Source organism: Oncorhynchus mykiss, chromosome 13, assembly GCF_013265735.2.
Source record: "Oncorhynchus mykiss isolate Arlee chromosome 13, USDA_OmykA_1.1, whole genome shotgun sequence".
Lineage (NCBI taxonomy): Eukaryota > Metazoa > Chordata > Actinopteri > Salmoniformes > Salmonidae > Oncorhynchus > Oncorhynchus mykiss.
Genome location: NC_048577.1, coordinates 35,893,023 through 35,917,703, shown reverse-complemented (window position 1 = coordinate 35,917,703; position 24,681 = coordinate 35,893,023). Strand labels below are relative to the sequence as shown.

Here is a 24,681-nt window from a genome sequence, read left to right as displayed (position 1 = left end):
GGATCACCACTTTATTTTAAGAATGTGAAATGTCAGAATAATAGTAGAGAGAATTATTTATTTCAGCTTCTATTTCTTTCATCACATTCCCTGTGGATCAGAAGTTTACATACACTCAATTAGTATTTGGTAGCATTGCCTTTAAATTCTTTAACTTGGGCCAAACGTTTCGGGTAGCCTTCCACAAGCTTCTCACAATAGGTTGGGTGAATTTCGGCCCATTCCTCCTGACAGAGCTGGTGTAACTGAGTCAGGTTTGTAGGCCTCTTTGCTTGCACACGTTTTTTCAGTTCTTCCCACTAATTTTCTATAGGATTGAGGTTAGGGCTTTGTGATGGCCACTCTAATACCTTGACTTTGTTGTCCTTAAGCCATTTTGCCACAACTTTGGAAGTATGCTTGGTGTCATTGTCCATTTGGAAGACCCATTTGCAACCAAGCTTTAACTTCCTGTCTGATGTCTTGAGATGTTGCTTCAATATAACCACATAATTTCCCCTGCCTCATGATGCCATCTATTTTGCGAAGTGCACCAGTCCTTCCTGCAGCAAAGCACCCCCACAACATGATGTTGCCACCCCCGTGCTTCACAGTAGGGATGGTGTTCTTCGGCTTGCAAGTCTCCCCCTTTTTCCTCCAAACATCATGATGGTCATTATGGCCAAACAGTTCTATTTTTGTTTCATCAGACCAGAGGACATTTTTCCAAAAAGTATGAGCTTTTTTATGGCGGTTTTGAAGCAGTGGCTTCTTCCTTGCTGAGAGGACTTTCAGGTTATGTCGATATAGGACTCTTTTACCTGTGGATATAGATACATTTGTACCTGTTTCCTCCAGCATCTTCACAAGGTCCTTTTCTGTTGTTCTGGGATGGATTTGTACTTTTCGCACCAAAGTACGTTCATCTCTAGGAGACAGAACGCGTCTCCTTCCTGAGCGGTAGGACAGCTGCGTGGTCCCATGGTGTTTATACTTGCATACTATTGTTTGTACAGATGAATGTGGTAAATTCAGGCGTTTAGAAATTGCTCCCAAGGATGAACCAGACTTGTGGAGGTCTACAATTTTTTTCTGAGGTCTTGGCTGATTTCTTTTGATTTTCCCATGATGTCAAGCAAAGAGGCTCTGAGTTTGAAGGTAGGCCTTGAAATGAATCCACAGGTACACCTCCAATTGACTCAAATTATGTCAATTAGCTTATCAGAAGCCTCTCAAGCCATGACATCATTTTCTGGAATTTGTGATACAGTGATAAGTGAAAAAATCTGTCTGTAAACAATTGTTGGAAAAATGACTTGTAGATGTCTTAACCGACTTGCCAAAACTATAGTTTGTTAACAAGAAATTTGTGGAGTGGTTGAAAAACGAGTTTCAATGACTCCAACCTATGTAAACTTCTGACTTCAACTGTACATATGAAGTGGGAAAAACAGTGTGTAAACATGATTTCAAGTGACCAGTGTTCCATGACTATCTACAGTGCATTCGGAAAGTTTTCAGATCCCTATCCTTTCTCCCCATTGTGTTTCATTACAGCCTTATGAGACTTGAAATTGAGCTCAGGCGCATCCTGTTCCCATTGATTGTCCTTGAGATGTTTCTACAACATGATTGAAGTCCACCTGTGGTAAATTCAATGGATTGGACATGATTTGGAAAAGCACATACCAGTCTATATACAGTGCATTTGTTAATTATCTAGACCCCTTCCCTTTTTCCTAATTTCGTTACATTACAGCCTTATTCTAAAATTGATTAAATAAATAACAATCCTCATTCATCTACACACAATAACCCATAATGACAATGTGAACATAAAAAAAAAAAAAAATCCAAACTTATTAAGTGTAAAAAACATTAATACCTTATTTACATAAGTATTCAGACCCTTTGCTATGAGACTCGGAAAGGTACACAGTTGACAGTGCATGTCAGAGCCAAAGCCTAGCCACGAGGTCAAAGGAATTGTCCGCAGAGCGCCGAGACATGATTGTGTCGAGGCACAGATCTGGAGAAGGGTACAAAAAAATGGTCCCCAAGAACACAGCGGCCTCCATCATTCCTAAATGGAAGAAGTTTGGAACCACCAAGACTCTTCCTAGAGCTGGCCGACTGGCCAAACTGAGCAATCGGGGGAGCAGGGCCTTGGTCAGGGAGGTGACCAAGAACCCAATGATCACTCGGACAGAGCTCCAGAGTTCCTCTGTGGAGATGGGAAAACCATATCTGCAGCACTCCACCTATCAGACCTTTATGGTAGACTGTCCAGACGGAAGCCACTCCTCAGTAAAAGGCACAACAAGAAACAAGATTCTCTGGTCTGATGAAACCAAGATTGAACTCTTTGGCCTGAATCCCAAGTGTCACAAATGGAGGAAAACTGGCACCATCCCTACGGTGAAGCATGGTGGTGGATGAACGGAGCAAAGTACAGAGAGATTATTGATGAAATCCTGCTCCAGACCGCTCAGGGCCTCAGACTGGGGCAAAGGTTCACCTTCCAACAGGACAACGACCCTAAGCACACAGCCAAGACAAAGCAGGAGTGGTTTCGGGACAAGTCTCTGATTGTCCTTGAGTGGCCCAGCCAGAACCCGGACTTGAACCTGATCGAACATCTCTGGAGAGACCTGAAAATAGCTATGCAGCAACACTCCCCACCCAACCTGACAGAGCTTGAGAGAATCTGCAGAGAAGAATGGGAGAATCTCCCCAAATACAGGTGCTTATAGCGTCATACCCAAGAACACTCAAGGCTGCAATCGCTGCCAAAGGTGCTTCAAGAAAGTACTGAGTAAAGGGTCTGAATACTTATGTAAATGCAATATTTAAGTTTTTTATTTTTTATACATTTGCAAAAAAAATCTTAACTGTTTTTGCTTTGTCATTATGGAGTATTGTATTTAGATTGATGAATAAGGCTGTATGTAGCGTAACAAAATGTGGAAAAAGTCAAGGGGTTTGAATATTTTCAGAATGCACTGTACATAGGGCAGCAGCATCTAAGGTGTAGGATAGAGTACTGAGTGTTAGCCGGCTAGTAACAGTCTAATGGCCTGGAGATAGAAGCTGTTTTTCAGTCTCTCTGTCCCAGCTTTGACACAACTGTACTGTCTCCGCCTTCGTAGATGGTAGCGGGGTGAACAGGCCATGGCTCAGTTGGCTGAGGTCCTTGATGCTCTTCATTGTCAATCTCTCACTTCCCTTTTTTTGTTCAAGGCAATCAGCCCACATTAAATTCAGCACAGTAGGAAAAATACTTTTTTTCAATTTTGATCCATTTAGTTTCAGTTACTTTAAGGGTCATTCTTCAATTACGGTGCCATTTAAAAAATAACAAAAAAATATATATTTATTACAAATTCATGTACATTTTCCCATTCTGAATCAACTACTATGGTGTCTTAATAACTTTAAATCATTTTTAACATTATGATAACATTGTGACACCAGTAGGACACCAATGAGACATTTTTTGTAAATTAGGATTTTCTGAAATGGAGGCCACAAGTGCTCAAATCTAAGGTAATCAATCATTTAAAAACGATTTACTAAATTGATATGAATAATCGTTTTACTCACAATGTTATTTCCCTTCATTTAAATTGACTTATGCCGCGTTCACGTGCTAGTCGGAAACAAGGAAACTCTGAAATGTCTGACTTGCTAACTGGTTGTAGTTATACATGTGCCGTGTTCAACCAGTTAACAAGTCGGAAATGTCAGAGTTTCCGACCTCCGACTAGCACGTGAATGCAGCATAACACCAAGTGACACTTTGGATTTAGACACACCAAATTATCAATGGAATCCTCAAATGTATGATATCTTAAAAGGGTGTGATTAGCTAATATATTGACCCCTCCCTGATAACAGTTTGCCAATGGAGAGAATGGTTAAGGTCCTTGAGGGGGGCCATCTCAGAGAGAAGGAAGGCTGAGGCCCCCATCTGTTCCACATCTGAGCATCAGTCAGTACGGTCTGGGGTGCCTTATGGCTGTGTGGTACGCTCACGCAGGGGCGGACTGGCCATCTAGCATTTCCGGCAAATGCCAGATGGGCTGGTCCATTTTTAGCCCAGTGGGCCTATCTAACTTTTGTGCAAAATTATCATTATCTGGCTAGTATTGGGGGCCTCAAGGAAAAAAATGGGCCGATGTGAGGGCCTCGAGGCAGAAAATGTGCCAGTGAGGGGTCCTAAAGGAAGAAAAACTGTCCGGTGTGTTACACAGTGCTTTCGGAAAGTATTCATATCCCTTGGCTTATTACACGTTTTGTTTTGTTACAACCTGAATTCAAAGTGGGTTAAATATTTATTTGTTTTTAGAAAGTATTCACACCCCTGAGTGAATACATGTTAGAATCACCTTTGGCAGCGATTACAGCTGTGAGTCTTTCTGGGTTAGTCTCTAAGAGCTTTGCACACCTGGATTGTGCAATATTTGCACATTATTCCTTTAAAAATTCTTCGAGCTATGTCAAGTTGGTTGTTGATCATTGCTAGACACCCATTTTCAAGTCTTGTTATACATTTTCAAGCCGATTTAAGTCAAAACTGTAACGAGGCCACTCAGGAACATTCAATATTGTCTTGGTAAGCAACTCTTAGGTTATTGTCCTGCTGAAAGGTGAATTTTCTCCTAGTGCCTGTTGGAAAGCAGACTGAACAAGGTTTTCCTCTAGGATTTTGCCTGTGCTTAGCTATATTCCGTTTATTTTTGTCCTAAAAAAACTCCCCAGTCCTTGCTGATGTCAAGCATACCAAGAACATGATGCAGCCACCACCATATTTGAAAATATGAAGAGTGGTACTCAGTCATGTGTTGTGTTGGATTTGCCCCAAACATAACATTTTGTATTCAGGACATAAAGTTCATTTCTTTGCCACATTTTTTGCAGTTTTACTTTAATGCCTTATTGCAAACAGGATGCATGTTTGGGAATATTTGTATTCTGTACAAGCTCTGTCATTTAGGTTAGTATTGTGGAGTAACTACAAGGTTGTTGATCTATCCTTGGTTTTCTCCTATCACAGCCATTAAACTCTGTAACTGTATTAAAAGTCACCATTGGCCTCATGTTGAAATCCCTGAGCGGTTTCCTTCCTCCCTGGCAACTGAGTTAGGAAGGACGCCTGTATCTTTGTAGTGACAGGGTCTATTGATACACCATCCAAAGTGTAATTATTAATTATCATCATCCTCAAAAGGATATTCAAAGTCTGATTTTTTATCTACCCATTTGCAGTGCATTGGAAAACCTCCCTGGTCTTTGTGGTTGAATCTGTCTTTGAAATTCAGATAATTGTATGTGTGAGGTACAGAGATGTGGTAGTCACTCAAAAATCCTGTTAAACACTATTATTGCACACAGAGTGAGTTCATGCAACATATTATGTGACTTGTAATGCACATTTTTACTTCTGAATTTACTTTGTCTTTTCATAACAAATGGGTTGCATACTTATTCACTCAAGAGATTTCAGCTTTTCATTTGTATTAAATTTGTAACAATGTCTAAAAATATAATTGCACGTTGACATTATGGTGTATTGTGTGTAGGCCAGTGACACAAAATGTAATCCATTTTAAATTCAGGCTGTAACAGAATAACATTTGTAAAAAGTCAAGGGGTGTGAATATTTTCTGAAGGCACTGTAAATGCCAGGGCCGATTTCTGGTCCTAGTCCGCCCCTGCATGCTTGTGTGTCTCTGTGTGTGTGTGTGTGTGTGTGTGTGCGTGTGCAAGTGGATTTGGGCACTCTTCCAGACTCTGTGTCAACATTGTCCCAACATGGTCCCATGGTGCTTGGTGAGTGGGGTTGGAACTAGGAGGCGACGGTATTCAGCAGAAGTGCAGATGTGACACATCGCTTTCCCAGCACTTTTCATTCCAGCAGGAGACATGATGGCTTGTGATTGGCCTTGTAGGCTGTTTATCTCACTGTGTGGGAGCTGACAGTTCTACATTAGACAGATACTTTTCTCAGACGTCACATTATGTTGATGTCAGGCCCGGATTATAAACTGGGGAAAAAAAGGTCTCCAGTTAAACTGAATCAAGATGACATTTTTGTCAACTGTGTCTCCTCTTCAGGAGGCCACATTCTCTTCCTTAAGCATGTGTCTGTTGATATCAATGTAGTGAAGCACTTTATGTACATGCAGAGATCTAGTTGTCTGATGATGGGTAGTCTGTTAGAGGTCCTCTATCCTTGTCAATGTCACCTTTTGGGGATTTCATCATAAACCAACAGTAAAAAAGCACTGTTTTCTAGCCTTTTGTGAAGGATGTTTCTGAGAGTTCCAGTCTGGTATCCCCATCAATGTACTTCCTGTCTCCTTGATGCCTGTCACTTCAGTATAGAAGCACCATATCACCAGAACAAGAAAAGACTGACATGGACTCTTGGGATGTTGTTGTATTGTCCTCTTACTCTCACAGTCGGGTTCCCGTTTGATTTTGATTGGTGGAGAGCAGGGGGCTGTACGGGCCGATCAGAAGGATTCAAGTCATACAGGCTGATGCTGTGTCACTATTCCAGGGACCCATGCAGCAGACGGGTCAGATATGTCACTTCTTCTCATGTCAGCTGTGTCATATTTGTTTGGAAGTTGTTCATTTGGTGACGGTTGAGTTTCAGGTTGGTATGAGAACATTTCGATCCTTCAGGGAAGCCTTGATTGACTGTCAGAGAGGCCCCACTGGTATAAAGCCAATAGAGGGGATTTCCTATTTGCAATCATACAGAAATGCACGTTTGATTCCATCTATGATCTAATATAAGTAGAATCTCAGAAAACTCCTAATTTCACCACAATTCTAAGAACTTAAACTCTAAGAAACTGAAACAAACTCTCTCCGACCTTTCCATTTGTCAGTCAGTTCATTAGTGAGTAAACAGCTGAGGTGACGGGGGAATATTACAGTGTAAAAAAATGGAACGATTTAGTTAGTGTACTTGTTTGTTAGATTGCCCGAAATAAGTGCTCCCCAGAGATAAGGGCCAGTGGGACACAGAGCAGAGTGGAGCTGAGAGCAGCAGCTGGCTCTACACTGAGGTCACAGTCCACATGAATGGAATCTCATGAACCCATGTTCTTGAACCGCAACATGTGGGTACCGCTGCTTTCAAACAATAACAAAAGTATTTTCCCTATTATGTGTCCTAGCTGACTGAATTGGCAGTAAAAGAAGCTATGTTAACATGATGTATTTGGGGAAAGCAAGGGAAGAGGAAAGGAGTAACACCAGTGCTTTCCAGGGGATTATTCCGGTTGGTTCTCTGGAGGACGATTAAAAAAAAAAACAAGAGTACCCAGCCGGTAATTTAGGTATCCCCAGTGGCTGGAGACACAGTGAAAATATCTGCTCTGGACTGGTAAGGTAGTGTAATGATAGTAGAATGCAGGAGGAATAATGTGTGCTAAAGGTTACTGGTGGCGCGTTATTGTGTTCAGACCCCTTGACTTTTTCCACATTTTGTTACATTACAGCCTTATTCTAAAATGGATTAAATTCATCAATCTACACACAATACCCCATAATGACAAAGCAGAAACAAGTTTTTGTTAAATTAAAAACTGAAATATCACATTTATTCAGACCCTTTACTCAGTACTTTGTTGAATCACCTTTGGCAGCGATTACAGCCTCAAGACTTCTTGGGTATGACGCTACAAGCTTGGCACACCTGTATTTGTGGAGTTTCTCCCATTCTTCTCTGGGGAGCGTCGCTGCACAGCTATTTTCAGGTCTCTCCAGATTAGTCTCCCAGTCTTACTGCTGAAAAACATCCACACAGCATGATGCTGCCACCACCATGCTTTACCGTAGGGATGGTGCCAGGTTTCCTACAGACGTGACACTTGGCATTCAGGCCAAAGAGTTTAATCTTGGTTTCATCAGACCAGTGAATCTTGTTTCTCATGGTCAGAGTCCTTTGGGTGCCTTTTGGTAAACTCCAAGCAGGCTGTCATGTGCCTTTTACAGGAGTGGCTTCCGATTGGCCACTCTACAATAAAGGTCTGATTGATAGAGTGCTGCAGAGATTGTTATCCTTCTGGATGGTTCTCCCATCTCCATAGAGGAACTTTGGAACTCGGTTAGAGTGACCATTGGGTTCTTGGTCACCTCCCTGACCAAGGCCCTTCTCCCCTGATTGCTCAGTTCCAACTCTAGGAAGAGTCTTGGTGGTTCCAAACTTCTTCCATTTAAGAATAATGGAGGCCACTGTGTTCTTGGGGAGTTCAACCTTGGTTCAATCAGACCTTTTTTGGTACCCTTCCCCAGATCTGTGCCTAGACACAGTTCCTTCGACCTCATGGCTTGGTTTTTGCTCTGACATGCACTGTCAACTGTGGGACGTCATATAGACAGGTGTGTGCCTTTCCAAATCATATCCAATCAATTGAATTTACTGCAGGTGGACACCAGTCAAGTTGTAGAAACATCTCAAGGATGATCAATGGGAACAGGATGCACCTGAGCCTCAATTTCGAGTCTCATAGCAAAGGGTCTGAATACTTGCAAAAACCAGCCTCGGTGCTAAGACATTTTCACACAGCATTCCATACATAGTTAATGCTATTGGTAGTGGCATAAGAGTCCGTTAATGTCGATCTTTGAGGTCTAGCAAAATACATTGAAATGGTGTGGAAAGCATATTGGAGTGAGGTCGAAGAAATGTCGGTAGGGGATAATCAACTCGGGGCTATGCTTTCTATGGAAAACAATGAACGAGGTGGAAGGTGTAGAAAGAGTAGGAAGAGAAGCGCTACTAAGGTACACAATAGTAAGATGGAAGGTGTGTTCCACGACGCGCTAGGTGAGTGGAACTGACCTTCCACCGAGTTGCATCATTTTCCAGAGAACTCATAGTGCCCCGAGTTGATTATCTCCTTTATACCATTATCACGTTTCAGGTAAGACCCAAGTGCAGACTGTGTTGAAGTAACAATGTTTATTGCAACAACAGGGGCAGGCAAACGACAGGTCAAGGCAGGCAGGGGTCTATAATCCAGAGTAGTGGGGCCAAGGTACAGGCAGGCCCAGGGTCAGGTCAGGCAAGGGTCAAAACCAAGAGGACGAGAAGAAGAGAGACTAGGGAAAAAGCAGGCACTGAGACAAAGCGCTGGTTGACTTGAACAAACAGGACGAACTGGCACAGACAGACAGAAAACACAGGTATAAATACCCAGGGGATAAGTGGGGAAGATGGGCGACACCTGGAGGGAGGTGGAGACAAGCACGAGGACAGGTGAAACAGATCAGGGCGTGACAACCATGGCTATAATTTAAGACATTTGACGCTAGAAATGTGTTCAACATCCATTAAAGTAGCTAGCACGTTTACTAGATAGCTACAGTTTGCCGTGGTAACCAAACAAACAGACTTGCTAGTTTAGCTAATAAAACCATTAGTCCGAGCTTACCATTATGAAAATCAAGTTAAAAAAATGACAATAATGTTTTCAATTGGACTTTTGCTTTCAAAAGCAGTCCAAACATAGAACATGTAAGAATGAATAGCTACTGAATTCTACCTTCCAAATATATCTTGCATTATAGGGAAATAATACAAGATCTAGAATGCCCTTCTTACCCATGCATCTGGTTTTATATTACTTACAGCAGCTACAGTGCTAATAAGTGAACTGTCAATCCTGCATCCCCCCACCACTACCTCACTCCCTTGCTACTGTTGTTACTTAGTCACAGCACAGATTATTTACTGTCACCATGGTCACAGGGGGGAGAGTATTTGTTGTTATAATGCTTTGGGCTGTGTGAGCTGGTAACCATGGAAACTCTTTATGAAAGGGGACCCCCAGAAATGTTTATGGGTGTCATCACTTCCCTGGTCTCCTTCTGTTCCCCGTCCTGTGTTTTGTCCTTTGCTCTGAACCCTGTGTGGGGTCTTCAGAAGCACCCTGCCCCAATCCTGATGGTCCAGAGACGTTGGTGTCGGGCCCAGCCCAAGGCTTCCGGCTCTGGGAGGTTGTGTTGCGTTGTACCAGTGTGGGCATGGCACTACCCAGAGAGCCAACCGGGAGACTGAGGCCTGAGACTGAGGCTGGGGTCCAGGCCATCTTTGAGCTACATCCAGGACTGTCAAATGGTACAAAGAACCAGATTGGAAAAGATCTCTCTTTGAAGGGTTATGTAACATCAGTGTGTTTGTGTTATTAATAAAACACACTGTGCCAGGTTACTTTCAAGCACTGGACTAACATTGGACTAATGACACTCACTAGATCATTTCCACATTTGTTTTAAAGACAATTGCATCATTACTCTGAGTTTGTTGGACCTGGGTGAGGTATCTAGTACAGTCCTTGCTGTGTAAGAACCCTTTATTGTTATTTTATGTTTACAGGATCATCGAAACACTGTTTTTTCTTTCCCAAAATGTGTTTTGATATTATGAAACAAAAGGTGTTGATGTAGTAGTAGGGTCATTCCAGGAAACGAGTCCCTTCTGGTGGCCTAATGAGACTCTGAAGGAAACGTTCTCTGAAGTTGTGGGAGCGTTTGTTGTTAGCTGGGTTTTGGGTAGTCTAACTTGGTGAAGAAAAAAAGTGTTTTATTTCACCTAATTTTAACATTCTGTCATGAAGAGCACATGTTCAACTTAATAAAAAAAAAGTTTTTTCTCATTTTAAGAGTTTGAATAAAAAATTACTAGTCGGTGCCTATTAAGTGCCAAATAAAGTATCAAGGTTGACTGCAACAGGGTATACCATTTAATCTTAAAAATCAGCCATTCCTCCTTGTGACAGGAGCAATGGAAGCTTGTTGGGTGAAACAGAGAATGGCACTTGAACGCAAGCATCACAAAAAAATTATAATAATTGTAAAATAAATTCTAGCCTGATCCTATATGGGTAACAGGGTTGACGTGTCATGCTCGACCCCACTCGGTTTTCCACCACAAAACACCAGAAAATTGCCAAAAAAGAGATGAGAAGCAGCTCTGCTTTTACACTGTGATTTGACTATTAGATATTCAATGTTTCGTTTCAAAAAAACATTTTTAAAAGGAATAGTTTCACCATATTAAAACGAGAGTTCAGTTCACAGGGTTGACCTTAAAATGACAGACAGGCATCATCATATGAAATAAATAATAATCTTCAGAAATAACTTGGTCAAAGCAACAAAATAACTTGAGCTGTACAATGACGGTAAAAAAATAAGTTGGGTTTAAGTGCGTTAGAATCTTTCTTGACGTCACAGAGGGAGATATAGAAATTCTGAATTCTGGTATTTTAGCCTTTTATTTTAGTCTTTTATTCATATTAAAAATCTGATTTATTGAATTTCCCATGTGGTCTATATTAATGGGTCCTTCATTTAACATAACAGTCTTTTAAAATGCAATATTGGTGCACAATTTCTACTTCAAACATCAAAAGAGACAAAAAAGGGACTCATTTCATGGAACGACCCTGTACCACATTGAATGTATTATACACGATGTCACAACGAGATATAACACATTTAATCATCATTGATATTAAATATGTATATGACTGTGACGGTCCAGCTGAAGGTTGTCCGATCCAGGAGGTGTAGGATTGACATGACCATACATTCAGTTAACTCTTAAAGGCTCGCATGTGATCATTTTGGCTACAGTCGGAAAGCGTAGTCATATTAGGCACTCCACTGTAGTTGGGAAGGCCTCATCTAAAATCATACATGCTCCAAAATACTTTGTATTTAACCACCAAAATGGCTTCTCAGTTAATGTCCAACAAAACAAAAAAACATTCTTTATGTTCTAGCTGGAACACTTGTGACGGTAAAAACATAATTGTAAATCTATACAGTATATGATATGCATATTTCATGTATTTATACCCATTTTGGGTCCAGTACAAATCATTTGATTACGGATCAACCTGTTCTGCACACTCTCACCAATGAGAATCGACAAACGGCTGCTGGGGAGACTAAACCTCCCAGCCTCCACCTTGCTCCTCCACTGTGACCAGACAGCTGACACATAAAACATGCCCCTGTGCTGAATACCAGAGTGTTCAGGGCCATCCGATCTGGCAGGTAGCAACGACTGGGTAAGACTCTTGAGAGAGTCTACAGGAGAGCCCTATGTCCCTGTTGTGTATGTCCTAGCTGTAGGTACATTTCCGGTAAAGGGGTGGGGCCTACCTGGCGGTGGGTGCACACTCTCCCAGGTGTATCCTGAGCACGCCCTGGGTGTGGAGTCTTAGCAGGTGGTCAAACTCAGCGGGCATGGCGTGCACCGTCTTCTTACTCTGCCTGTTGTCGTAGTAGTGGTTGGTGAGGGGCTGGTGTCGGTGGGGGTGTTCATTAAAGGGCCAGAACCCGTAGAGATGCACGTTGGCACACAGCTCCAACGCCAGGCTAGCCACGATGAGTCCTGTGCTGAGGCGTACCGTTCGCAGGCCCTGGCCCTGCCAGAAGCGCGCCAGACTCTGTAGGTACTCTGGGTTGAGGAAGACGGGCCGCGAGGGGCTGTCAAAGTCCTGGATGGTGTAGAGGGCCCGCAGAGACACGGGCGTGTTGTGGCCGTACGAGAAGGCTGGCAGGAGCATCAGGGAGTCGCCATAGCTACGCAGGCTCTCCACGAAGGGCCGACGACGCTCCTGCAGGCCCCCATATCTGAGAGAGGATGGTATGGAGAGAAAAAAGAGAGAGGTGAAGAACAGCTGGAGGAGATAAATTTGACCAGCACTAGAATACATGATCAGATAATTTCTCAATCCACCATAAAACACCAGATGATAAGCAGTATGAGAAGCCCAATGTACCCCCAAACTCACTTCTCCATGAGGATGCTGGGATTAGCTGTCACCAAGTCTGTCTTGTTGCCCACGTCTCGCTCATAGCCATTCTCCAGAGGAGGGAGGTTACACCTGAGAGAGGGAGACATAGAGGGAAGTAGTCAGTGAATTTGTGTCTAACAATGTTTGAGAGGGAAAGGTAATTATTGTGGAGTAAGTCTTCTGTCTCACACCTGATAACAAACTGGGCGGAGTCGATTTTCTCTCCACAGCTGCTATTAGCTAGGATTCCCCCATTCCCAACCACAGAACACGTATCCCATGTCGTATTCACAAAAGGATTCTCCTGTAGGCAACACAACATGTGTCATGTCACTCTCTTTCTTAAACACACACTCACACACACTATTCATTGAGGTGACGCTCTGGACCAGAGCAACAAACCTTAGCAAAGGTGCTGAACAGTTCAGGGGTCACCTGAAGAGGCTTCCTCTTCTCTCCATCGTACACAACCTTTGACCCCAGAGGAGTGTTAGCCTGTGTTACCATAGCCTTGGTGAGTCCATGACATCTGTTACTCAGAAGAGACCTGAGAACATAACAATAACCTTTTGATTATAAGATAAAGACACAGTATTAAAAGCGTACTGTAAATGAATCGTACTTCATACACACGTTTCTCTTATTTTGAAACAGTCTGGTTAATAAGTTAGGTATAAAAAGCTACTGGTGATAAATTTAAGAAAATATCATATATATACACATAAACAAGGCTTCATCGTCTTGTCTTGATATAAATATAAAAATTGGAAAGGGATGTTTATTGAAAAATATAGTCTTTTAGAATTTCTGCTCTCGAGTGTCCTTCCTTTCAAGTGTTTATTCGTTTTCAAAGCTCCTTGCAGTTCTCTTTTGTGTTGTTTGGTGTTGTTGAAGTCTCTGTATACTCAGAGGGAGCTTTACTAAGCCAGTGTTAGCCTGCGGAGACAGGACAGCTGAGAAGGGAAATACCCACTGACTGATGCAACAATCACACGACTCTGACCCCTGCTGCTGCTGCTACTAGCAGCATGAAGAAGTCAACGCTAACATTTCACAGGTCACTTCCCCTGCTTTTAAGCACACTTCCAGGTGCTTTTGTTTCTCATTCTTCTAAGGTAGAAAGGAAACATCCCTTTTGTTTGAGTTTGTGACCCTCACAAAGTGGTCTTAGGCTCATCGTGGCTGGCTTTTAGTGGGGCTCAGAGTCTGGGTTTATTGTGCGTCGATATTTCACCTGAAATTTCTGAACTTGTCCTCCTGCTTCCTCCAGCTGTGAGAGTAGAGCTCCAACACTTTGTCAGTGACTGTATCCCTTTGACACACACACACAGACACACACAGACACACACACACACACACACACACACACACACACACACACACACACACACACACACACACACACACACACACACACACACAAAACATAGAACATGCAGTTATGAACCATATAATGAAGTTAATAACAGGAAGAGAGACAGATGAGGTGGTTGTTGAGCAGAGAGGATTGTGGGTTGCCAGGGCGTGTGTCTAGTCTCACCTGCAGCCCTTGCATGTTCTGGAGGGGAATGGCCCAGAGTTCATAATAGGACTTTTGTGGGGGGGTCTGCCAGGTTGAACATTGCTATGTACACCAACAGGGACAGAGGAAGACAGAGAGAATAGAAGGATGAGTTGACCTCTGTTTGAACCCAGTACACCACTTATCTTGTCAACACTTGTATAGCTGCATTGTTTGCTGTTGTATTTGCAGTGTATTGTTTGAGTTTACCATGTTAACTTCGCTGAATGAATTGTGTTGATGTGATCATTTTACAGTGGGTTTACATTAAATCAATAGCTGAATGTTGTGCGCACTGTAACAATAACCTGGTGAGCTAAAGGGTTATCGAAGGCAAAACAGAACACACTGGGCAGCCATTTTACCTTATCCCTCTGAGTCTAGTGTGTTTTACTGATTATCTAACAGGAAACCCTGAATTCCTGAAGGGGTTTCACAGCAGCATTACACACGTAAGTGCCAACCGCAAATGATCGGAAAGACAGGGGACTGTTCATATTTAGATCTGATAAGTAATCCAAGGGCAAGATCAAGCCTGATTTTACTGTATACAGATAATCCCCCTTGAAGTGAACTATAAAGAGATGTTTTAAGAACACACTACAGAGGGTGCATGAGTTTCCCCACTCCAGAATGAGACACTCTTGTCGACAGTTATTTATGGTGGGATAATTGTCATATCCTGCAGATGGTGAATGTCAAACAACACTTTAGTTCTAAGATTAATCTGAGAGTCTCGAGTCACATTCAGACAGAGACCATTTAGACAGTTAGTTTCATCGAGACATGACTGGGGAGGGGAAAAAAAATGTCTCTCAAGTTTCACTGTCACAGAAGGGCCGACGCTAAGCGAAAACAGTGTGTTCATCAGGCGTGTTGCGGTAACAGCATGAGAAGGCACATTGCAGTGACTTTTTGATCTCGATCTCTTGTACAAATGTTCTGTTCCCCTTTCACTCACTTATCTTCCTCTGCCTACAGGCAACTTATTAATTTCCCACTGAAAATAGATCACTATTTAAAATCAATATCTAGCAGAGCACACCTACAAGCACACGCCAGGTTTGTATGTTTTTTTTTTTAGAAACAACTGGTCAAGGGGAGAAAAGATCTGCTATAATGTTTTTGTTTGAGTATGAGATTTCAAAATTCACCAACGCAACACCTTCAGCTTATTCTACCTACATTGTAAAAATTAACAGTTGAGTTCGCTTCAACACAAGATGTAAAATTGGTACAGGTTGTTCAGAGTTCATTAATAGTGGGCTGGTATGAAATCCATCAACTCTGCTGAGGCACAAACAGACGTTTCTCTCTCTCCCTCTCTTTTCCACCACATAATCATGAGGTTTCGGCGGTTTAGTTAAGATGCCCACAGTAACAAGCATTGAGAAAGCCAACCACTGCTCTGAGGAGAGAGAGAGGGAGAGAGGGAGAGAGGGAGAGAGAGAGAGAGAGAGAGAACCAGTGAACAGGCAGTGAACAGGCATAACCACCAATACCAAACATATAATATACAACTCTTACCTTGTTCCACTACAGCAGCTACTCACACCAACCGATGTGAAACAGTCACACTCTTAAAATCAGAAGTGTGGAGACTCACTCCATTCCTCCCTTCCTCTCGGAATCTGTCTGGAGGATATGCAGCTAGCTACCATCAGCCAGACCTAATCCCCCACCCTAGCCCGGGGCTAAAGGCTCCAACACCTGCCCAGTCAAGATGGAGGAAGTTAAGGAGAAGGGGTGTGAAAGGAGTGGGACTCACTGTTTGCTGAAGAAGTACCAGACGAGTGCAGTCAGGACAGTCCCCAGGATGGACAGGGTGAGCATAAAGGAGAACAGTCCCCTCATGCCTCTCTCGCCCTGCTACTTCCTCTGGCTGGCCCCCTCCTCTTCTTTTCTCTCTCTCTCCCTCTCTCCTATTGTCCTTCACTCAGCACTTACACATTAGTTTGTTTCAGACCTTTCCCCTCTTTCCTTTTCTTATTTTTACCTCCCCCTCCCTCCCTTGCTATTTGCCCCAGATTGTCCTTCACTGCTCACTCTCGCTCTTTCTGACTGTGGTTAATCTTTCTGTCTCACTCACTCCCCCCTCATTTTCCGCCCTCTCTTTCTCCCTCTCTCTCTCTGTCTCTCCCCCTCTGTCTCTTTCTCAGAGCGTTTCCAGGCACACCTCTTCTATAAGCAGACTATCATATCTCTGTCTGTACCCTATAAAAATCTCCTCTCTCCTTTCCCCCCTCTTTTCTCCCCCTCCGCTAGGCTCCTATAGAACTACAATGTCAGTCTTTTGTCCACACGCCCTCCTTTACGTAGATTGATGTGTCTTGTTTCCTTTCATCTCCCTTTCTGGCTTTCTCTTTCTCACTCCTTCGTTGAGAGCACACCACGCTCTTACTTTCAGTTCACTGTAGTCCCAGAGCTCAAGCTGTTGCTCTGTCTGCATTCTCCAACCCCACCCCTGAGTCCTAGCCTTCTAAACGCTTTCCCCCTCCCTCCCTTCCTGTAATACCCCCCCCCCCCCCCCCCCCCCCCCCCCCCCGGACCACCTCTCCCCTCTTCTCTCCACTCCTCTACATGGAGAGCAGCCAGTAATACAATTCCCTGGTACTGAATTAGCCCAGGGTCTGCCTCTTGACTTATGTGTGTGAGTGCTTATGAGTGTGTGTAGTGTATGTATGTGTGTGTGTGTGAGCGTCTGTGTGGCAGGGATTTATTTTTCCATTAGCCAATGATGGTCAGAGTAGGCTAGGGGAAAAGGGCTATCGGCCAATCAGATTTACAGTTTCCCTGTTCTCTATCCCGTGCCCTTCTTTGACTGTCCCGTTCCCTATCTGGCTGGCTCTACAAGTTTACTTTCCGGGTGGTTTGCAGGCTCAAGCTCAACTTGGTTTACAGCATCAGGCATGGGTTCTAAGAAGATATTAATTAATACAACTCTTCTCACCCTGTGAGACGGTGAGAAAGAGAGAGAGAGAAAGAGAGAGAGAGAAATACATACTTTGTGTACAACGCAAAACTCCAAACAATGCATGCAGAGCAGAATTGGGACTATACCTGTTAGTTATCAAAATGTAATTCTACAACCACTTCAAAGGAGGCCATGCCCACACATTCAACCACAAAGACCTCACCTACAGAGAGATGAACCTAGAGAAGCGCCCCCTCAGCCAGCTGGTTCTGGGGTTCTGTTCTCAAACACAAACAGACCCTACAGAGCCCCAGGCCAGCAACACAATAAGACCCAACCAAATTATGAGAAAGCAAAAAGATAACTATTTGACACACTGGAAAGCATCAACCAAAAAACAGAGCAAACTAGAATGCTATCTTTTCCTAAACAGAGAGTTCACAGTGGCGGAATAACTGACTACTGTGACTGACCCAAAATTAAGAAAATCCTTGACTTAGTAAGCATAGCCTTGCTATTGAGAGAGGTCTCCATAGGTAGACCTGGCTCCCAAGAGAATACAGGATATGTGTACACTGCCCACAAAATGAAGTGGAAACTGAGCTGCACTTCCTAACCTGCCAAATGTATGACCACATTAGAGACACATATTTCCAATAGATCACACAGACCCACAAAGAATTAGAAATAAATCAAACATTGATCAACTCCCATATCTGTTAGGTGAAATACCACAAGATGTGTGGCTCGATGCCATGAGGAAAGGGCAACCAGAGGAGCACATTGTAAATACCACCAAAATGTATCTGTTTATTTATCTTCCCCCACTATTCCTATTACAACTATTTGCACACTGCTAAAACACTGATGATGTAACACTTGAAATGCCTTTATCTTTTTGAAACCTTTTTGAGGAAAGGGGTGGAGAAAAATGTTCAGGGTTTGGCTTTCGGAAAACCGTATGAACAATGAACAGCGAGCTTATTGAGGCCACACCTAAATCATTTGTATTATACAACATATATACAAAGGTATGTGGACACCCCTTCAAATTAGTGGATTTTGCTATCTTAGCCACACTCGTTGCTGACAGGCGTATAAAATCTAAACACATCTAAAATGGGTTTCCATGGCCGAGCAGCCGCACACAAGCCTAAGATCACTATGCACAATTTTAATGCTACTGCATACAATGACATTCTAGACAATTCTGTGCTTCCAACTTTGTGGTAACAGTTTGGGGAAGGCCCTTTCCTGTTTTAGCATGACAATGCCCCCATGCACAAAGCAAGGTCCATACATAAAAGGTTTGTCGAGATTGGAGTGGAAGAACTTGACTGTCCTGCACAGACCCCTGGCCTCAACCCCATCGAACACCTTTGGGATGAATTGGAATGCCAACTGCAAGCCAGGCCTAATCGCCCAACATCAGTGCCCGAGAGCACTAATGCTCTTGTGGCTGAATGGAAGCATGTCCCAGCAGCAATGTTCCAACATCTAGTGGAAAGCCTTCCCAGAAGAGTGAAGGCTGTTATGGCAGCAAAGAGGGGACTAACTCCATACTAATGCCCATGATTCTGGAGTAAGATGTGTCCACATACTTTTGGTCATGTAGTGTATGCGATGAGATTTTATCAACAAGAGATATGTTCTGTCTTTAACTTCTCGGGGAAAGCCTCATTGATTATGAGTAGGGCTCTGTGTCTTATAAACTGCCATTAATCTGGGAAGCTGCCCAGTAGGCTGGACTGTGCAGTCTTAAGCCTCCCAAAACAATAGAGCTCTAAGAGAGGTTCTCCTGGCACATCTCACAGTATGCCCCTGTATGCCCCCTGCCCATGTAAAGATCCTGTTCAGTACTAAATGTGCTACATTGTGTTTATGTGCAGTAAGGCTAATGAAAGATAACGATGATCGGCCTGTTAATAACACACACACTAGGACTAATAGTATAGCTAATGTTGGAGCTCATTGAGGCAATGAGGGAGCATACAAACAGTCTGACAGTGTTATTAGCTATTTCTGTGCAGGCAGGGAGGAAGGTGAATGGGTGAGTTGTCTAATGGTTTTGTGAGCGATGACTGGTGTCTCTATACTAGGCTAGGCTCATGGAGTCAGTGATTTATGTAAGCAGCTGGGCCTCCCATGGGGAATGTGTGCCTTGTGTGTGCTGTGTGTTCCATTGGCCTAAGCCTGCTGTACCATCTGGGCTTTACATACCCCCTACAAGTGACACCTATAGGCAACTGCCTGTGGTCAGCAGGAGGGGTGGATGTTATGTCCTTCTGGCTCCGTTGTGTCATTTCCTACTTGCAGACAGAAGGACAGACGGACATACACGGACACACACCGACTCTTCTATCTCCTATACACAGATAACAGTATTTCCTCTCAGATAATTAATTATATGTATCCTTTCATGATAGAAGAGGGAGTTCTGGGAAAGCTCTGTCTTCTTCAGACTGTATGAACTATGAACCTTGTATATACTCCAGATAAGTGACTCAGTCCTAGATCATGGGGAGAAGTACACGGCAGCATGCATGCCTACAAAAATGATGAGATAGGAGGAGGACTGTGACGACAGCGCCAGCTTGGAACCCTAAAAACACCAATAGCAGCAGGCAGCAACACTGAGTATATAATATGCTTGATAGTAGAGGGAGGCAGTGCTCTCTCTCTGTCGCTCTCTCTGTCGATCAAAGTATCTAAGTCTCATCTCATTCTCCCCGTTACATGCTGTCCCACACACAGCACTCCAAACATGAATTCCTTCTTGTTACAAGCAAATATGCCTTTTTTTCTAAGAGCACATTTCTAACCTTACAGTTTTTTACAATCACTTTGGCACTAATTTTGGAACCTTGATGTCATTTTTCAAAACTCTAGAAACAAAACTCACAACCAATGATCAAAATGCAAAATTTAAAAAAAATCTTAACACTTTCTCCAATTGCTTGGAGACGATACACATAAAGCTAAGATCATTTGTTCATTGAACTAAAATAACCTGTTCAAAATGACACAACTTAACATCAAAGTATTACCATGACTGTCTATTCATTTCATTACAATGATCTAACTGTCAACTGATACAACAGCTCAAAATGATAAGTAACTGTTGCATTACTCTTAATGCATAGTTTTACGGAAACTGACGAACAATATTCCATGTTTCAATCATGAAAGTTTCAGGATCACGAGATCCATTGACACCAATTACCGTGGAACATGAACCCATTGGACTACATTATCTATGGATGTAATATTTCACCATCATTCTTTATCAGACACTGTTTCTATGGTCCCATGTACTACTTTTCCAGACCATGTTTTCAGATTTGATATTACTGTACACTCACCGGCTACTTTATTAGGTACACCTATCTAGTACTGGGTAGGACCCCCTTTTGCCTCCACAACAGCCTGAATTATTCACGGTGTTGTACGTTAAGAGATGTCCTTCTGCACACCACTGTTTAAAACAGCAGTTATTTGAGCGTTTGAGGCCTTTCTGCTAGCTTGAATGAGTCTGGACATTCTCTTCTGACCTCTCACAAGGTGGTTTTTCTCACAGAAATGTCTCTCACTGAATGTGTTTTGTTTATCGCACCATTCTCTGTAAACTCTAGAGGCTGTAGTGCGTAAAAATCCCAGGAAGGCAGCTGTTTCTGAGATGCTGGAATCACCATGTGTGGCATCAAAAATCACGGTCAAAGTTGTTTAGATTACTCATCTTGCCTGTTCTAATGTTTGGTCAAACAACATCTAAAGCTCTCTACTCTATATACTCTATATATTGAGTTGCAGGCAGCAACATGATTCGCTGTTCAAATGTAATCGTCCTTGATGAGCTAATTCAGGTCTGTAGAGCTGATGGCATGACCTATGTCATTATGTGGGATAATGTCAGGTTCCACCATGCTCAAATGGTGCAAGCATGGTTTCAGGCCCATCCACAATTTACCACCCTGTGCTTACCCCCATACTCTCATTTCCTTAACCCAATTGAGTAATTTTTCTCCACATGGAGGTTTAAGGTATATGATAGGTGCCCTCACGAACAAGTCACCCTTCTTTCTCCAGGCCATGGATGACGTGTGCAATGACATCACGGCAGACCAGTGTCAGGCCCGGATTCGTCCGAAGATTCTTCCCAAGATGTTTGGTTAATGAAAACATTCATTGTGATGTGGATGAGAACCTGCGGCTAAATCCACAAGACAGGGTTGATGGAAGTCTAGAAGTACAGTAATCAATCTTTTGTTTTGCTTTTTACAGTAAGCCAGATGAGGAACACTGCAGTGATGTTTTACAGTAAGCCAGGTGAGGAACACTGCAGTGATGTTTTACAGTAAGCCAGGTGAGGAACACTGCAGTGATTTTTTACAGTAAGCCAGATGAGGAACACTGCAGTGATGTTTTACAGTAAGCCAGGTGAGGAACACTGCAGTGATTTTTTACAGTAAGCCAGATGAGGAACACTGCAGTGATGTTTTACAGTAAGCCAGGTGAGGAACACTGCAGTGATGTTTTACAGTAAGCCAGGTGAGGAACACTGGAGTGATTTTTTACAGTAAGCCAGATGAGGAACACTGCAGTGATGTTTTACAGTAAGCCAGGTGAGGAACACTGCAGTGATGTTTTACAGTAAGCCAGGTGAGGAACACTGCAGTGATGTTTTACAGTAAACCAGGTGAGGAACACTGCAGTGATGTTTTACAGTAAGCCAGGTGAGGAACACTGCAGTGATGTTTTACAGTAAGCCAGGTGAGGAACACTACAGTTGACCTTTAACTGTTTTGTCTTTTTTTGTAGCTAATTATTTTTGCTTTGATTCAAAGAAACCTATCTTGTGATTTTATTGTATTTCATCAATAAATGTCATATTTTGTTCAATGATTCCACTGTGTCTGTAGTATTCTCTCTACTAGTCCTTTTACAGTGATGTATTTACGTGTAGTACCATAATGAAACATCTATCACATATTTTGTACTACATTATTTAATGATTGAACAAACAACTACACAGTGAAACTATCGGTATCTTGTGTGTGGGTGATCTAAATGAATGTTCCTATGGTATTTCATATTAAATAAGTTATTTGAATCAATGATTCTGCAAGTGCAAGGTTTCCTTTAAAGATATGAATGCACAATGCAATGTTTTGAACATTGGACAGCCTGTGTTTCAAGTGATGACCGTTTTGAGTTTTGTGTCTAGACTTTTGAAAAATGACCACAAGGTTCTGAAATTAGTGCCAAAGTGATTAAAAACTGTATTAAAAACTGTATTAAAGTCTCTCTCTCTGGCAACAACCTGCTCTCCTCTCCCCCGTCTTCCCCGCCTCCCCCGCCTGACTGAACAATAAATGAATTATCAATTGAATTAAATAGAGTATACTTTAACGTGATGGATCTATTTTTCAACAGAGGAGGAATCAGTCCAGAACACTCTTGATAAATGATCAAGATGTGTGTGTGTGTGTGTGTTTACTGTTGACCTACTACAGTAGATTTGTGTATGGATAAAGGTCTGTTTGAGAGTTCTAAGTTCATCATGAATGGTTTTCTGTGTATTTAAGTGAGTGTGTTTTGTGCCTGTGTATTTGTGTAGGCGTACATAAGTGCTGCTGGTCTTGTTTGTCTAGGTGTTGGTTAAGTGTTGCAGTGTATGTTTCCAGGCTGACATAGCCCAGCTGTTCCACACAGGGAGCCTGAAAAGGAGCTTAGCCTGTGGCGGTGGGATGGAGGGGAGGGGCAGTTACTTCCTGCCTTTCCCATACTTCCTGCCTTTCCCAGTTACTTCCTGCCTTTCCCATCACACGGCATGGCTGGGAAGCTTCCGGATACAGGACAGACAGACGGCAACAAAAGGACCAATTGTCCCCCGGGAAATCAAATTAAATCAAATTTTATTGGTAGCATACACATATTAGCAGATGTTATTGTAGGTACAACGAAATGCTTATGTTCCGAGCTCCAACAGCGCTGTAATGTCTAACAATACACACAAATCAAAAAAGTTAAATAATGGAATTAAGAAATATTAGGATGAGCAATGTCAGAGTCCAGAGTATAAATATATATGCATTTGATGGGATGTATAGACGTTATGGACAGTATATGGATAGAACATGTAGTATATCTGTAGAACACGTAGGATAGAATAGTATATGTACAGCAATAGTGCAATAGGATAGGCCTTGATTAGAATACAGTATATACAGTGCAATCGGAACGTGTTTAGACCCCTTGACTTTTTCCACATTTTGTTACGTTGCAGCCTTACTCTAAAATTGATTAAATAAATTGTTCTCCTCATAAATCTACACACAATACCCCATAATGACAAAGTGAAAAAAGGTTTTAGAAACAGAAATGCACCATACATACATTATTTACGGAATTATTCAGACCCTTTGCTATGAGACTCGAAATTGAGCTCAGGTGCATCCTGTTTCCATTGATCATCCTTGAAATGTTTCTACAACTTGATTGGAGTCCACATGTGGGAATTAAATTGATTGGACATGATTTGGAAAGGCACACACCTGTCTACGTAAGGTCCCACAGTTGACGGTGCATGTGAGAGCAAAAACCAAGCCATGAGGTCGAAGGAATTGTCTGTAGAGGTCCGAGACAGGATTGTGTCAGGGCACAGATCTGGGGAAGGGTACCAAAAAATGCCTGCAGCATTTTAAGGTCCCCGAGAACACAGTCACCTCCCCCATTCTTACATGGAAGAGGTTTGGAACCACCAAGACTCTTCGTAGAGCTGGCCGCCCAGCCAAACTGAGCAATCAGGGGAGAAGGGCCTTGGTCAGGGATGTGACCAAGAACCCGATGGTTTATTGTAGACTGGCCAGACGGAAGCCACTCCTCAGTAAAAGGCACAAGACAGCCTGCTTGGAGTTTGCCAAAAGGCATCTAAAGTCTCAGACCATGAGAAACAAGATTCTCTGATCTGATGAAACAAAGATTGAACTCTTTGGCTTGAATGCCAAGCGTCACGTCTGGAGGAAACCTGGCCCAATCCCTACGGTGAAGCATGGTGTTGGCAGCATCATGCTGTGGGGATGGTTTTCAGTGGCAGGGACTGGGAGACTAGTCAGGTTTGAGAGAAAGATGAATGGAACAAAGTACAAAGAGATCCTTGATGAAAACCTGCTCCAGAGTGCTCAGAGCCTCAGACTGGGGCGAAGGTTCACCTTCCAACAGGACAATGACCCTAAGCACACAGCCAAGACAACACAGGAGTGGCTTCAGGACAAGTCTCTGAATGTCCTTGAGTGGCCCAGCCAGAGCCCGGACTTGAACCCGATAGAACATCTCTCGAGATAACTGAAAATAGCTGTCAGCCACGCTGCCCATCCAAACTGACGGAGCTTGAG

General features: G+C 42.8%; 1 protein-coding gene across 4 annotated transcripts; it reads right to left on the bottom strand.

The window, feature by feature from the left end:
• Nucleotides 1-8,460: 8,460 nt before the first annotated feature.
• st8sia6 (ST8 alpha-N-acetyl-neuraminide alpha-2,8-sialyltransferase 6) lies at nucleotides 8,461-16,872 on the bottom strand. Of its 4 annotated transcripts, XM_036940923.1 has the most exons (8): nucleotides 16,142-16,871; nucleotides 14,353-14,436; nucleotides 14,047-14,124; nucleotides 13,215-13,359; nucleotides 13,004-13,116; nucleotides 12,810-12,902; nucleotides 12,175-12,648; nucleotides 8,465-10,110 (listed from the first exon to the last, which is right to left on the bottom strand). In XM_036940923.1, exons 1-8 carry the CDS (start codon nucleotides 16,225-16,227, stop codon nucleotides 9,852-9,854), a joined length of 1,332 nt encoding a protein of 443 aa, XP_036796818.1. In that variant the 5' UTR covers nucleotides 16,228-16,871; the 3' UTR covers nucleotides 8,465-9,851. The 4 variants fall into 4 exon arrangements, with proteins under 4 accessions (XP_036796821.1, XP_036796820.1, XP_036796819.1 ...); XM_036940926.1 differs by lacking the exons at nucleotides 14,047-14,124; nucleotides 16,142-16,871 and adding an exon at nucleotides 15,901-16,115 and having other exon boundaries at nucleotides 8,461-10,110; XM_036940924.1 differs by lacking the exon at nucleotides 14,047-14,124 and having other exon boundaries at nucleotides 8,463-10,110; nucleotides 16,142-16,872.
• Between the last annotated feature and the right edge of the window lie 7,809 nt (nucleotides 16,873-24,681).